At 41.3% G+C, this 15,257-nt stretch overlaps 1 protein-coding gene across 3 annotated transcripts in view; it reads right to left on the reverse strand.

The window, feature by feature from the left end:
• Memo1 (mediator of cell motility 1) overlaps positions 1 to 15,257 on the reverse strand; it is a 123,901-nt gene that overhangs the window by 105,267 nt on the left and 3,377 nt on the right. Inside the window, exon 1 of one of the 3 annotated variants that reach the window (XM_020181875.2) lies at positions 10,730 to 10,941. The exons of 1 other annotated variant lie outside the window; for it this stretch is intronic. In XM_020181875.2, the coding sequence (XP_020037464.1) occupies positions 10,730 to 10,790 (61 nt within the window). In that variant the 5' untranslated portion in view covers positions 10,791 to 10,941. Of the gene's footprint in view, positions 1 to 10,729; positions 10,942 to 15,257 lie in introns of those variants that run through there. One more of the 3 variants, XM_020181877.2, reaches the window with a different exon arrangement.

Consider the following 15,257-nt stretch of genomic DNA (forward strand, 5'->3'; position numbering starts at 1 on the left):
CACACACCATTTATAGAAAATTAAGCCCAGTCAGCACAACTTCACTAGGAAAGGACAGCTGGTCGTTCGCGCCTGGTTTCCCTTGGACTCCATCACATGCACTTTCCCTTTGCTAATTTTAATCTGTATCCCTTTCTCAGTTAAAAAAAAAAAACTGTACCCTTAAATATAACAGCTTCTGAATTCTTGGGATCCTTCAACAAATTATCACACCCTAGGGTAGATTCAGTGACCCCTGACACGGACAGAAAAGCATACACCATGCATATATTAACCATGAAAAAGCTGATTTGGCCTTAATATAAAAATAAGGAATACCTCTGAGCAAGAAATAGTACTAGCTATAAATAGGAACATACAGAGAATTCATCAAGAAAGCCTAATGGCAAATATGTATACCAAATAATAGAAAGTCAAAATACATGAAATAATGAATCAACAAAACTAAAAGAAAAAACAGGAAAAGCTACAATTACAATTAGCAGCTTCAACAGTACTTTTGGAAACTGATACAAACAGTGAAAGGAAAATCAACAGAGATGTGAAAGATTTAAATACAATAATTCAACTTAACCTAATTAAGTTACATGGTTGTAGAGCATTCAACCATGCAACTAAAGAAAACATACACTATTTTCAAATGAACATGGAACACTCACCAAGACAGACTATATAATAATAGCCATATAACAAGTCCAGGGCAAGTTGTCAGCACCCAAGAGAGAAAAATAGATACAAAATTTCCTAAACTGATTGGGGCATAAATCCCCTATACAAAAGCCATCTACCAAGTACAACTGTTTCTCAGAACATTTTGACAAAAGCTACTTTGGTTCCTTTTTAACATTTCTTCCTACCTCTCTTCCTAACTGTAAATAACTAACAAAATACCGAGACTGATAAAAAAAAAAAGTTCCTTTCCTTTACCACCAGCCAGGATTAGTCAATCTTATGAAATAAAGTCTTAAAGCAAGAATAAACTAACATATTTGGGGGTCTACTAGGAGGAATGAATGGCTGGAACAGCTTAAATGAAAGGAAAAGTGGTGAACGATTAAACCAGAAAGTTAAGCAGAGATCACAGCACATAAGACCTTGTATCTTGGTAAGAAGTTGGAATATAATTCGCCATGTATGGGAAAGTTTGAACAAAGAATATCTGATGTACATTTTTTAAAGATCTCTATGTAAAGAAGAGAATGGAAAACAGGTACCTGGTAGGAAGCTTTGGTAATGACATACAAAATGGCTAAGACAAGAGAGGCTTAGACCAATCTTACATTTATTTGGCAAAGAAGAATGTCTATGCAAATCTATATGACTTGTGTTGAAAAGACTTAAGGTATTTTCTCTACTTAGCTCCCAGAACATCTTATTCTTCTCCTCATGAGACAATTTTCTGTCTCCTTACAGTATCTCTCTTATTTCCCTGACCTCTTTTTCTAGCTATTCTCATTCCCATGATGATTTCATCCATACTCACCCTGATCATCTATGTAATGATCATTCCCAACTTCACATCTCCAGTGTAGACCTCTCTTCAAACTCCATACTTATCTACCATGTAATGATCATTCCCAACTTCACATCTCCAGTGTAGACCTCTCTTCAAACTCCATACTTATCTACCACCTGACTATGTAGCAAATATCTCAAACTTAGCAACCCAAAATTGAGTTCCTTCCCTTCCCCCTCCAAATCAGTGTTTCTTAAAGTTTTCCCTATTTCAGAAAAATCATAACCACATTACTATAACTACTCAGGGATAAAACCATAAGAGATATCCATGACTCCTCTCTTTCTTTCACGCTTTACTTTTATGTTACCATACCTCAGCTCTACCATCAAAATACATCCATAGTGTTAGGGTTGTTTTTCTGTGGTAGAACACTCACCTTCTCCACTACCGTAACTCAGTCCAAACCACTGTCATCTCACTTGGATTACTGCTTTTCTCCTAATTAGTCTACCTGGTTCTGCCCATACTATGCCTTTACCACTTCCCAACTTACTCTCAAGTGATTCTATAAAATCTAAATTAGATCCTTTTACCAATTGCTGAAGACCTTCCAATGGCTATCTCACTCAAATAAGAGTCCTTTCATTGTCAAAGTCATCTGACTACATCCTCTGTGCCCCTGCTCCAAGCACTTACCTCTTGATTCAGGCCATACTACACTGCCTCAGTCACTTCATTCTAGCTGCAAATACTCCCTTCCTCATCTAGCCTGAGAACCTTTGAATCTACTATACCCTCTGCCAAAACTGATCTATTTCCAGATAATGTACAAGCTTGTTCCTTGCCCCACCTCAAGTCTCTACTCAATGCCATCACAGTGAAGCTTTCGCTTTCTGTACCACTTAGGATGCAACCTCAGCCCCACAGCCTTTCACTTTCTGTGAGACAGCTTTGCTTTGCTTTATTACTCTCCATACCACTTTCCTCCATCTACTATACTATAAGTTGTACTTACTTGATTTGTCTTCCTTCCCAATTAAAATGTAAACTCTTAAGAATTTTTGTATTTCATTCTTTGCTATATTATCTAGTCCTTAGAACAGTAACTTTCACAAAGTAGAACTCAGTTTGTTAAACACTGAATCACTGAATGTTGTAGTCTTTTCAGTACCCCTACCATTCAGCTCATGCCTATCATTCCAGTTACTCCGGAGGTGGAGATCAGGAGAATCACCATGCAAGCCAGCCTGAGCAAAAAGTTAGTAAGACTTAATGTCAACAAACAAGCTGGGCACTGTGGTGCATACCTGTCATCCAGCTATGCAGAAGGCAGAGGTAGGAGGATTGTGGTTCACAATGCCCAGGCAAAAAGTGAGATGCGATCTGAAAAATAACTAAAGCCAAAAAAATAAAGGGCTAGGGGCATGTGTTCAAGTGGTAGAGCACTTGCCTAGCAAGTACAAGACCCTGAATTCAAACCCTAGTACCATTAAAAAAAAAGTCTCTTCAGAAGTACCAAATTTAGTTAGGCCAATGCAGTATCTAGGACTAGCCTAATTAAAACACACAAATTCTGTTTTCAGTACTTATGCAATCAACATTTGTCATAAGTTTGTTTGTTATGTTTTTGTTATTTTATAATATAAGATATTTACTTTACTTTCTGATTCCAAATAATTACTCTGACTTCAGCCAGAAGTCCTAGGTTAAATCCTATTTCATCAACTACTAGTAACGTGAGTCAGGCAATGAAGCCTCCTCTAAGTCTCAGTTTCTCGTCTATAAAATGGCAGGGTGGGAGGAGATCAACGACTGCCTTACCTATGCTACACCTAATCTTTGCATTATTGTGAAAATTGAAAAGGATGAGAAAATGCTTTATAATTAATAAATGATATACAAGTATAAGCTAAAAATCCACACTGTAGTTTGGGAAAAATATGAAATGGGACAGAAAAAGTTCCATGTTTGGGGCAGCATCTGAGCACAACTCTCTGACCCTAAGACTAAAGTCTACTTTTAGAGTCAGACTGGCTCTTCCACTTGCTTGTTATGCCTTAAACAAGTTACTCAACCTCTCTGAGTCATTGTTTTCACATCTATAAGTGGACATAAAATCAACCTTGTAGAATCCTTTTGAAAACTACAGATTATATACATCGAAGTGTAACGTACCTATGGACTACATATAATAAAGACATTTTTATTTTTTGTCATTTTCATCTTCTTGAAATGGACAAAACTCCAAAAGGGGATCTGCACCATGGAGGTAGGGAAGGAAATGATTTTGACATGGAAATTATATGTGAAAGAACAAGAAGGAAAGAGAGGAGAAACTAGTAATCTAGCAATAGCATCAACAATTTGCCTATTAAATATGTTCTTTCTTGCCTGCTTTCTCCAAAGGTAAAAATAATAAGAAAAAATGCAATGAAAAATCAGCATATTGGAAACCATACTTATAACTCCTAAAGGAGTTAATTTTAAAATTAAATATAATTAGATAGTCTTTTCAAAGAAGAATTCTTAGAAATTTGTTCAATTTCTCACACAATAATATATTTCATTGTGACACTCTAAAACTCAAGGTACATGTCAAAAATAATTAATCAAGTTGTAGTTTTCCAATTATAGGACCCTATATATTTTTATTAAATATGTTTAGAGACCTAGGACAGTAAATGAGCCTAAATAGTAAACTGTGCTTAAGACATATATCATACAAACATGGCAGGAGCTAGTGGCTCACACCTGTAATCCTAGCTTCTTAGGAGGCAGAAATCAGAAGGATCATGGTTTGAAGCTAGCCTGGGCAAATAGTTTACGAGACCCTGTCTCGAAAATACCTATCACAAAAAAGGGCTGGTGGAATGGCTCAAGCGACAGAGCATCTGCCTAGCAGGCACGAGGCTGAGTTCAAGCCCCAGTTCTGCCAAAAAAAAGACATATATCATACAAACAATTCAAAAATTACATTTTGGAAGATGGGGATGTAACTCATTATTAGAGCGCTTGCCTAGCCTGTGCAAGGCCCTGGGTTTGATCCCCAGCCCAGTCAAAAAAGAAAAAAAATAATTATCATAGATCATGAATATAACCACCATTTTCCAGGAGAAAAAACAAATCTCCACATTATGTACACTTATAAAACAAACCAATTTCAGAAAACATTCAAATGTCATACAATGTAGCCTCTGGGATTCTGAACATGCTCTGTTTCTAAATATATGAGCTGCATACATAGAGTGAGCATTCACATTTGATTTGTATAGATTTGTATACTTACCTCAACAAAAAATACTAATGTAATGTACTGCTACTGTACATACCTTGCATACATGATACATACATGCATTCATACATGCATACACAGCAATCAGATGACTTAGACATTTGAATATGAAAGATAAAGCTGTCTATTAGAAAAAAAAAAAGAAGAGTAACTTCATGACACTGAGTAAAGTAGAGATGTCATAAATAAAAGCAAAAAGCAACAACCAACTGACAAGTAAAACTGTAAAATTAAAACCTTTGATTTACCAAGACACCAAGATTCTGAAAAGGATATCCTCAGACTAGAATATATCTGAATACATACACTATATCTAGTAAGACTTTACCTAGAACATATAAAGAAGTAAAAATCAATATGGAAAAAAAGTAAGCAGCCCAATAGAAAAAAAGGGCAAAAGATTTGACACTTCACAAAAGCAAAAATCTAAGAGCCAATAAAGATGGGAGTCCCTAACATGAAAAGGTGCTCAACCTCATTAGTCATTAGAGAAATACAATAGAAGCTACAATGCAACGTCACTATACATCCTTCCATAATAACTAAAAATAAAAAGACTAACTGACAATACCACGTGTTGACAAGGACCTGGAGTAACCAGCACTCTCATATACTACTGGTAGGGGTGTGAATCTGTAAAACTATATGTAAAACTTTAGCAGAAAACCTCTAAGTCTAAACCATGACCTAGTAATTCTATTCTAAATTACATGCCCAACAAAAATCACAAACATGTTCAACAAAAAAATGCATAAAAACATTCATAGTATCAAAGCTAAAAAAAGTCCCAATGTCCACCAATAACAGAATGGACAAAAGAACAGAACAATGAGAATGAACAAACTATACAACAACATGGACTCATCTCACAAATGTCATATTAAGCAAAGGAAACTCAAAGAATATGTTCTATATGATTTTACTTACACAGAATTCAAAAGTATACAAAACATTTCTACAATGAAGAATAAAAGGAACACAAAGTAAAAGGGGAATTTCCAGCAGACAGATTTCTTGGGTTGGTGCTGATTACATGAATGTACTTACTGTGTGAAAATTCAACTAGCTATATATTTTTCTATACATACGTCATACATCTTCAAAAAAGAATCTTACATTAAATGGGTCTCCAAGTAGTGTATCAGGATTTTGAATGCTTTCCTACTACCTAAACTATGCTCAGAAACTTGACTATAATCCTTCGCCATACTCACTGCTCTTAGGATGATAAACATCAGTATCTCTGTTCATATGTTACCAATACCCACCACTTGCTAATTAGCTACTATGTGCCAAGCACATTTAACATTCATTTATTTACATACTTACTATCTACTACATACGGAACCTGTGCTGAGTACTTAGGGTACTAAACATGAGTAGGACATGATCCCTAATTTCAAGAACTACAAAATCTTAGATACAGATGATAAGGTAAATATATAGAGCCATTCCTGGGATATTATGGAAGCACAAAGGAACATCAAAAATTGTTGGGAGAGGCTTGTAATCACATCTGTAATTCCAGCTACTTGGAAGGTACAGATGGAGGATGGTGGTTTGAAGCCAGCCTGGGCAAAAAGTTAGCGAGACCTTTTCTTAGTAATTGAGTTGTGTGTAGTGGTATATTATCTGTCATCCCAATTAACCAGGAAGGAGGATGATCACTCAAGGCTGGGCTGGACAAAAGCTCACGACCCTATCTGAAAAACAACTAAAACAAAAAGGGTTGGGAGTGTGGCTCAAGCAGTAAAACATCTGCAGGAGGCCCCGAGTAACCCAGTACTGCCAAAAAGATTTTTTAAAAACTATGTTCAGGAGGCAAGATAACATGGTAGGTTTCTGGAAGGTGTTAACACCGGAGTGTTTAAAAGATGAATAAGAATTACTCTGGCAAAGTGCTTTTCTTTCTTTCTTTCTTTCTCTCTCTCTGTCTCTCTCTTTCTTTCTTTCTCTGTTTTTTTGTTTTGTGAGGCTGGGAATTGAACTCAGGGCTTAACACTTGCAAAGTAGGCATTCTACCACTTGAGACACACCTCCAGTCCATTTTGCTCTGGTTATTTTGGAGATGGGAGTCTCGCAAACTGTTTGCCCAGTATGGTCTTGAACCAAGATCCTCCCAATTTCAGTCTCCCAAGTACCTAGGATTACAGGTGCAAGCCAAGTGCGTCCAACTGCAAAAAAGTATTTCAACAGAGGAACAGTCTAAGCAAAAATCAGTGATAAGAAACAGCATGATATATTTAACACAACAATGAAGAGCTGCCTAAGGACAGTAAAATCGAGAACTGGGATGGGGTAAAGGCAAGCAGTCAAAAGAAGGAAGATGACAAGTCATGAGGGAATGTATACCTTATCCTAGAGACAAGATGGATCAATGAGGACATGATCAAAGGAATGATGTGGCCAATAAGACTATTCAGGAAGCAGTGTTGAAGATGGTCTTATAGGGATAAGGCTGGAAGGGATCTGGTTACAAGGCAGTTGTAATTGTCCTGACAGAAGATAATAAAATGAAAGCTGTACCAAATCTGTAAAAAAATAAGACTATAGGTATATTATGCTGCTGGTCACGGTCTGAGAGCCACTAACCTACACTAGAGGTAGGTTCTTTTTTTCAAAGAGAACCAGACAATAAATATTTCAGGCTTTATGTTCCATGTATGATCATTCTTATTTCTGTTTTTTAAGCAGCCCATTAAAAACTATACTTAGCTTGTGAATCTTTTTAAAAAAAAAGGTCACAGGCTAGATTTGGGATGTGGGCCATAGTTAGTTTGCTGATCCCTGCTGCACACAGATAAAGAAGCGAGGATTAACCTTACTATGAGATTATTTTCCTAAAGTGCTACTTGCATCATATTAGTACCATCCTCTGAAATCTCCAGTGGTGCTTACTGCCTACTGAGTAAATCCAACCCTGACAGCCAGTCTTCACAGGCATCTCCTACAATCCCAGGCTCATGAACTATGACAGAAGAACCTTCCACTCTTACTAACATTTATCTACCTCAGTATCCTTATGTTCTTTCCCAATCCAATATTCTTGCCTCCTGCTCCAAATACCCTTCCTTCAAAAAGCAAATCAAATCCTTCCTCCTTAGAGCTTCTAAAAACACTGTCTCAACTTATAGGATATTTTTTTTCATTTTTCTTTTATTATTCATATGTGCATACAAGGCTTGGTTCATTTCTCCCCCCTGCCCCCACCCCCTCCCTTACCACCCACTCCGCCCCCTCCCTCAACTTATAGGATATTTAATTGATACTTTTAAAACTTACTTCAAATAAACTGTAAATTCCTTGAAGGCAGGCAACAATTTACACCACCCTCTATCAAGAGATCCAGCATAGCTGGGCGCCAGTGGCTCACGCCCATAATTCTAGCTAACTTGGGAAGTTGAGATCAAGAGGATCACAGTTGGAGGCCAGCCAGGGCAAATAGTTCTTGAGGCCCCATCTCCAAAATAACCAGAGCAAAATGGATTGGAGGCTTCAAGTGATAGAGTGCCTGCTTTGCAAGCACAAAGTCCTGAGTTCAAACCCCAGTCCCACCAAAAAGAAAGGGGAGAGAGAGAGAGAAAACCAGCATGGAATAAGGGGCAAATAAAATGAAGCTATGTGGGTATATGTAATATTTATGGACTACACTTTCTTTCTGAAATAGCTTTATAATTGAAGCAAATGTGGTTTCATCCTTATTTTTATCAGTAATTGAACACTTCATTCTATGGGCAAACCTAAATGCTGCAGGAACCACAGAATGACAATCTACAAAAACACCTTTCCTACACCTCAAGTACTTTAGGACCAATCTACTAGAGAAACAGTAACACAATACAAAATAAAAATTTTCCAACAGTGAACGATATCAATATAGGCACACTGGCATAATACAAAAGATAGAACTAGACCAATTCTAAGTTTACTTGCCTATAGCTTTACTTCTTTTATTTTTTAAACTACAAATTAAGCTGCTAAAACTAAGCTCACCCTTAATTCCCTCAATTATTACTCAAGTTCAAAAAGTCACACAGACACATGCACACACAAACCAGAAAGACTCACATCTGAATCTTAGTAAGGTTCTCTATGACAGTTCACGTTAGCAGAATGGCATTACAGATTTCACCCCAATTTACAGAAATAAGAATTTAATTCCCTACATAAAAGTTTTAAGAAACAAGTCCATTTTAGCTCACTATTGATAAATAACTAATTACAGAATTTCTGAGCTAGATTAAAGCCTTCATCTTGTTTCAGAAGATATACCTAAGAAGTCTAATACCAGGGCCTGGAAGAGTGGCTCAAGTGGTAGAGCACCTGCCTGGCACCTGTGAGGCCCTGGGTTCAAACCCTAGTATTGCCAAAAACAAACAACAAACCAAAAAAGGAAGTCTTAGACCAAAGTGTGAATTACACACAATTTTACCACCCATAGAATGTTCAATAATCTGTTAAAAATTCCTCCAGAATATTTGCCCACATTCCAATGCAAACGATGACAAACATTTAAAACACTTACTGAAAGGTATAGAAAACCACAAGCAATTCACTAAAAGATGGCCATGAACGTGAAAACAGACTTTTTAACTCTTCAAAACTCACTGAAGAAAAAGCTTATTCATAATCCTGAAAAGGTTGTTATCCACTAACAAGTAATATTAATAAGAAACAAATAATTAATAATTGGTTAGAGGGCAAACCCAGAAGCCAGCTACTCCCATTTCTCAACTCTTGTTCCACCCCTGGCTTTTTAGTCTTGGGCACAGCACTAAAAACCTCTACGTTTTCCCGTGTATTGATCAAGAATGGCTTAACTGACATTCTCCAGTGAGAACTGATTAAATGTCTATAAAATACTTCAGAACCATGAAAGGAAGCCACTATAACCATAAAATGTCTTATTTGCTTACACAAAACTACAGCTACCTCTTAGCGGTAGCTGCAAATCCAATCATACTAATTCTTTTGTGTTTAACACAGCAAATCCTCAGTGAGTCAGTAAGGTGTACCTTGAGCTAATTTAACAACCGCAAAGAGCAGAATTTCCTCCCAAATCTTTGATTTCTCAGAAACCGAGGCACTATCCAAACATGATCCGACGTATATTAAGAAGTAAAGCTATTGCTAGGCCAATAACAAATGACTAAGACCATTAGGAATCACTGAGGAACTTTTCTTTGTTAACATACCAGAAATGCGAACCTGAAAATAATCCCAGAAACCCGTCGATCCAACTAGAGCTTTATTAAAGACAAAGTCCCTACCCTGGCTTACATGAAGAACTGTGGAAGGGTTTTAGACAGTGGAGTCAGGACAGCACGCGCTCAGAGCCTGAGCTAATTCCTAGGTGGTTCGAGCACCTGCTCAGGGCTGAGCGGTGGCCTGGCCAGGCTACACGGGAAAAGTGCTGATGCCATCTCCAGCTGCCCCTGAATGACAGCAACAATGCAAACACTGACAAAAGGGCTGGGAGGCCACTAAAGCCCCTGCCTGGCCGAGCCCCAACATACACAGCGACAGATCCCTGAAAGGCCCTGGGGTGACAGGTCTCCCCGCGGAGACGTGAAGAAGTACAGCCCCTGGCTCCCTCGCGGGGAGCGGAGCACCGTGGAGGTGAGGGCAGAGCCGGAGGGAGCGGCGGGAGGCGGGGAAGCGGGTCCCCAGCTCCGCTGGCGGGGCGCGGGCGCGGGGCTCGGCGCGGACACCCTTCCTTCCCCGCTGCGGGTTGGAGAGGCGACGCGTCCCCGGGGCCGGGATCGCCGGGATTGCCGGGAGCGCGCTCTCCCGCGAGCCCGGCCCGAGTGCAACTCCGCGGGCCAAGTCGGCGGGCCGAGGCCACGGCCCGCTGCGGCCGCCGGGTGGGGGAGGCGGGAGGCGGCCTGCCCGCGCCCTCCCCACGCGGTCCCCGCCCGCCCGCGCCGCCTAAGCGTCCGGGCAGCCGAGCTCGGCGGCGGCGGCGGCCTGGGCCCTACCTGAGGCTGTGTACCAGCTCCCGGCGTGACTGGCTTCCCGGCAGACCACTCGGTTGGACATCTTGGAGCCTGTGCCGCCTATGGTGCACGAGGATGAATGAGGAGGCGGCGGCGGGAGCGGCTCCGCGAGGGGACGAGACGCGGCGGGCCCAGCCCAGGAGGAGGCGGCAGCGGGGAGGGGACCGGCCCGGCCCAGGAGGAGGAGGAAGAGGAGGAGATGGCAGCCGGGGCGGTGGCGACAATCCCCACCAGCTCCGGCCACCGCCGGAAGATGGGGCCCACGGCGGCGTTACCGGGGCCCGGACTGCCCTGGGCCGGCCGCGGAGTCGCCGCTGCTCCTAGCCCAGGCAGGTTCCGCCGAGCCGCCCCACCGCCCCACCGCCCCCTGCCCGCCCGCTCGGCCTCGGGAGCCACCGCCGGTGACCCCACCCCCGTGACTCCGCGCCGCCCCCTCCCCCGCCCCCCGGGGCTCCCCGCATCCACCCCACCCCCACCCCGGCAGGGCCCTCCTGCCGCCCGCCCGCCCGCCCGCCGCTGGCCCCGCCCCGCGCCTCCTCCCGCCGCACGCCGCGGTTAACGGCGGAAACCGGACAGGACGGGCGGCGTGTGGGGTCGGCGGCCCGCGAGCGGCCAGTGCGGCTGGGCTCCCGTGCACAAAGCCGGGCCGGGCCGGGCCGGGCCTGAGCCGGGAAGGCAGACCCGGGAACCGACGCTTCCTTACTCGCCCCTCCAGCGGGTCCGGCCCACTGAGCATGCCCAGCACCGCGGCCGGCCCGCCCGCCGCCCGCCGCCGAGGAGGCTCAACGTGCACGCTTCGTTCTCCGGGGCTTAGCGCCAGCAGAGGCTGGGGGCAGGGCGCCGAACGGGACGCGGCTGCCGCGAGCCCCGGTCCCCGGCGCCCCGAGGGTCCGCACCCGCGCCGGACGCGAGTCTGGCCAAGCCGGGAGTTTCATATGTACAGGCAGGCACATGCTTCGGTGCCTGTCCTCCTGCAAGTGCAGCTTTGGCTTCGCAGGGTCACCCTCACCACCTGATCGTGGCTTTGACACTGTAACGTTATCTTGTTTCATGTTATATTCATGTAGCAGCATGTCTTATCTCCCTCGCTACAGTGTGATAGCGCCTGCCTCAATTATTCCCAACTGTAAAATGGGGCTGACTTTCCCGGAAGAGGTGCTGAGTGTGAGCAGCCTGACAGGATAGGCCTGCAACAGTATGCTACTTAAGTGGCAGTGACAGAGAATTCCTTTACAATTGTAGAATGGCAGTAAAGGCCATCTTGGACCTCTGAGGCAGCGCTCTTGTTTTTAAGTACACCATTCCAAAACTGTGAAGAGTTAGAGACAGTTGTGTATCTTCCCAAAAAAAAAAAAAAAAAAATTGGGGGCCGCAATCATAAAATTGTTGCACCTTAGTTCAACACTAAACAAGCTGCTGGTAAAGTCCAAAGTAGATGACTGGCTGGCTGACCCTCAAAATTAGTTTTTCCTAATGCCATAATATACAATTTTTTTAAGGCATTATATTTCTTCTCCCACCTTTTCCAAAGGTAGGGCCCAAGGTTTTTGTGGGAGATCCTGTTATTAAGCATGGTCTATTACTGGAACACTTGACTTTCCACACGTTTTTCTACATCAGCAAGCTAAATTCTCCACTGAATCTATACATTCCATTACTCAAAATTTACCCTCTCACTTCATCACTAACCTGCCCAAATATTAAGAAAATACGGACAACCAGTCAAAAGTCACGTTAGAGATAATAATAATAATAAAGCAAGACTTAAGCCATAATTCCATGCTACTCTTTTAGAGTACCAACTCAGTGTAAGTGATGAGAAGGTAAACTTTTCATTGTGAATTCAAGAACAAGGTGAGTCTTTGTGATACTGCTACAGCTCTTGTGGTTAATCATTGGTGATACTGTTTCCATGGCCAAAGGAGTAGAGGAGTAGGATACAATGAACAAAGAAAGCTTCTTACTTCAGGCCCTTCAAATTAGAAAATCAGATTCCTGTCCTGGCTCTGGCATCAGTGCTGTGACCATGGGCATCTAGCGATTTAACCTTTCAGGCTTCAGTTTTCTCATCTGTCACATGCCAACAGCAGTAATATGTCACAGGCTTCCTGTGAGTCATTAAGGTGTTTGAAAACATTTCATAAGCTGATCTTCATAAATGTTTGTTCTTATCATTATTCTCTGCTCCTAGCAACAACCCTAGGTCTCACTCCAAACTAGTAAACTCATTTAAAACTAAGCTTCCTCATTCAAATACAGTTGAGTGTTTCTTTCTCCAACAGATTTTGCTCCAACAGATCGGTAAAGATCAGAATGACATATGAAATGAAAGGTTAGAGAATCTTCTGTTATCTCTAGAATGCTCTCAATATATTTCCACCATTACTTTTCCCATCCACCTTACTCTAAGTATACATTCTTGAAAGAAATAAAACTATTTACTTACTCTCCTCCCCTTATAATGCAAAGTACTTACATTGTATTCTAAGAGCTTATAATGGCAATATTGCACAACACGAGTATCAGCAATTTCCATTCTTCTATCCACCAGTGACTTAAGATTCCAAGAACATTATTCATAGAAGGGGCAGGTAGAACATAAACGGTCTTTATAAAGCACAGGCTGCAAGAAATGAGAAGGAACCACGAGTCCTGAAGCCCAACATTAGGGCACATACCTTCTGAAATAGCATATCCAATATTCTCTGTGGCGGTCTGGACCAACAAACTAGAAACCACAGTGCCCATTTAGCATGACATTAGGATCTCAGTGAGCACCCATCAGAAGGAGGTGGCACAATAAACTGGTAGGGAAAAGGCTTCAATGTCATGAGAAAAGCAAATTGCAGAATGTGTAGAGTGTACTACCAGTTCTATAAAAATGTGTGGGTAGCTATACATGGAATACATCCAGAAGAAAGCAACAAATTGGTAACAGTAATTGTGTGAATGGCCAAGGTAGGACAGACAAAGGACTTAACTTTTTCAATGTATCTCTTTAGTATCTTTTGAATTTTGTACCATAAACATATTATGTTTATGTCAAATACCTAATTTGTTTGCATGTTTAGGCTTGATTTTTAAATCTACAAGGCAACATTAAACTGACTTTTTAAATTTTGCACATTCACAGCTGCCAGACACGTTTAGGAGCCTCTTATCACTAAAAGCACTATAACTCAGAAAAATGTTCCAGGGGTGGGTGTATAGCTCAAGTGGTAGAGTGTGCTTAGCATGTGGAAAGCCCTGGGTTTGAGGCCCTGCACTGCAAAAAAAAAAAAAAAAGGAAGGAGAGAGGAAAAGGAAATTTTTCTAGAATGATACCACAATGTTTTTGAACAAGTCAAGGTTGACAGAAGTGTTTAGCATAGGCTATTTTGATTCCAATTAAAACTGGTCTCTGACCTAGAATCAATCAACTTTGCCCTATTCTACTGTATAAGCTAAATTGAATAAGTGACATTTATCAAACATCTATTATGTTCCTGATACTGCATAAGTACTTTACACATTCAGTGGTGTTCATAAGATGAAAATTGGTTCTTTCCAATGAATGAGATTTTTTTACATATTTTTTCATATTAATATTTAGGATTCCCACAAATGAAATAACTTGAGACAAAAGATACCAAGCTGTCTTAAAGGCTGACAATTTTTTTAAGAGACAGTTATTACCAACTGCCCTTTCATCTATGATGGCCTATTTTCTACTATCACATTTTTTTCCTAACAACTAGATTCTCAGTTACAGCTACTAAACAGATTTCATCTTTTGTCCTTCCTTTCTATAGTTTAATAATATATGTCAAGCCTTCAATTTGGTAATGTCTTTGTAGATCCAGTCCAGGAAAATATCTGCCTACAATATTTTATTCTATTCCTATAATTTATATATTTCTAACAGGAAGTTATTAATCTAGAAGTTCCACTATACCTTCTCATAAGACTCACATGAAAGTTCAATATACTTCCTATGGGTTCATCAGAATTGCACAGATGCTCTCCAAACAATTTTTTTTTCTCAACTGATGGTAGCTATTTCCTCTAGGAAATCTATTCCTCATATACTCTACTGGTCCTCCCACTCGAATACCCACCAACAATTCAAGAACTCACTCTTTCCGGGTGCCATGGCTCACACCTGTAATCCTAGCCACCTGGGAGGCTGAAATTGGGAAGATCACAGTTTGAGGTCAAGCAAATAGTTTGAGAGACCCCAATCTCCAATTAGAACCAGAGCAAAATGGACTGGAAGCGTGGCTCAGTTGGCAGAGCACCTGCTTTGTGAGCACTTGCTTTGCAAGTGGGAAGCCCTGATGTTCAAACCCCAGTCCCACCAAAACAATTTAAAATTTTTTAAAAATAAAACAAGTGTTCAAAATGTTTTGGAAAGACTCAGTAAAAACAACTGTCAAGCTAAGCATGATGGGTATATCTGTAATCCCAACTATGCAGAAGGCAGAGATCAGGAGGACTACAGTTCAAGGCCAGCCCAGGAAAAAAGTTACCA

The sequence above is a fragment of the Castor canadensis genome, chromosome 12 (genome assembly GCF_047511655.1).
Source record: "Castor canadensis chromosome 12, mCasCan1.hap1v2, whole genome shotgun sequence".
Lineage (NCBI taxonomy): Eukaryota > Metazoa > Chordata > Mammalia > Rodentia > Castoridae > Castor > Castor canadensis.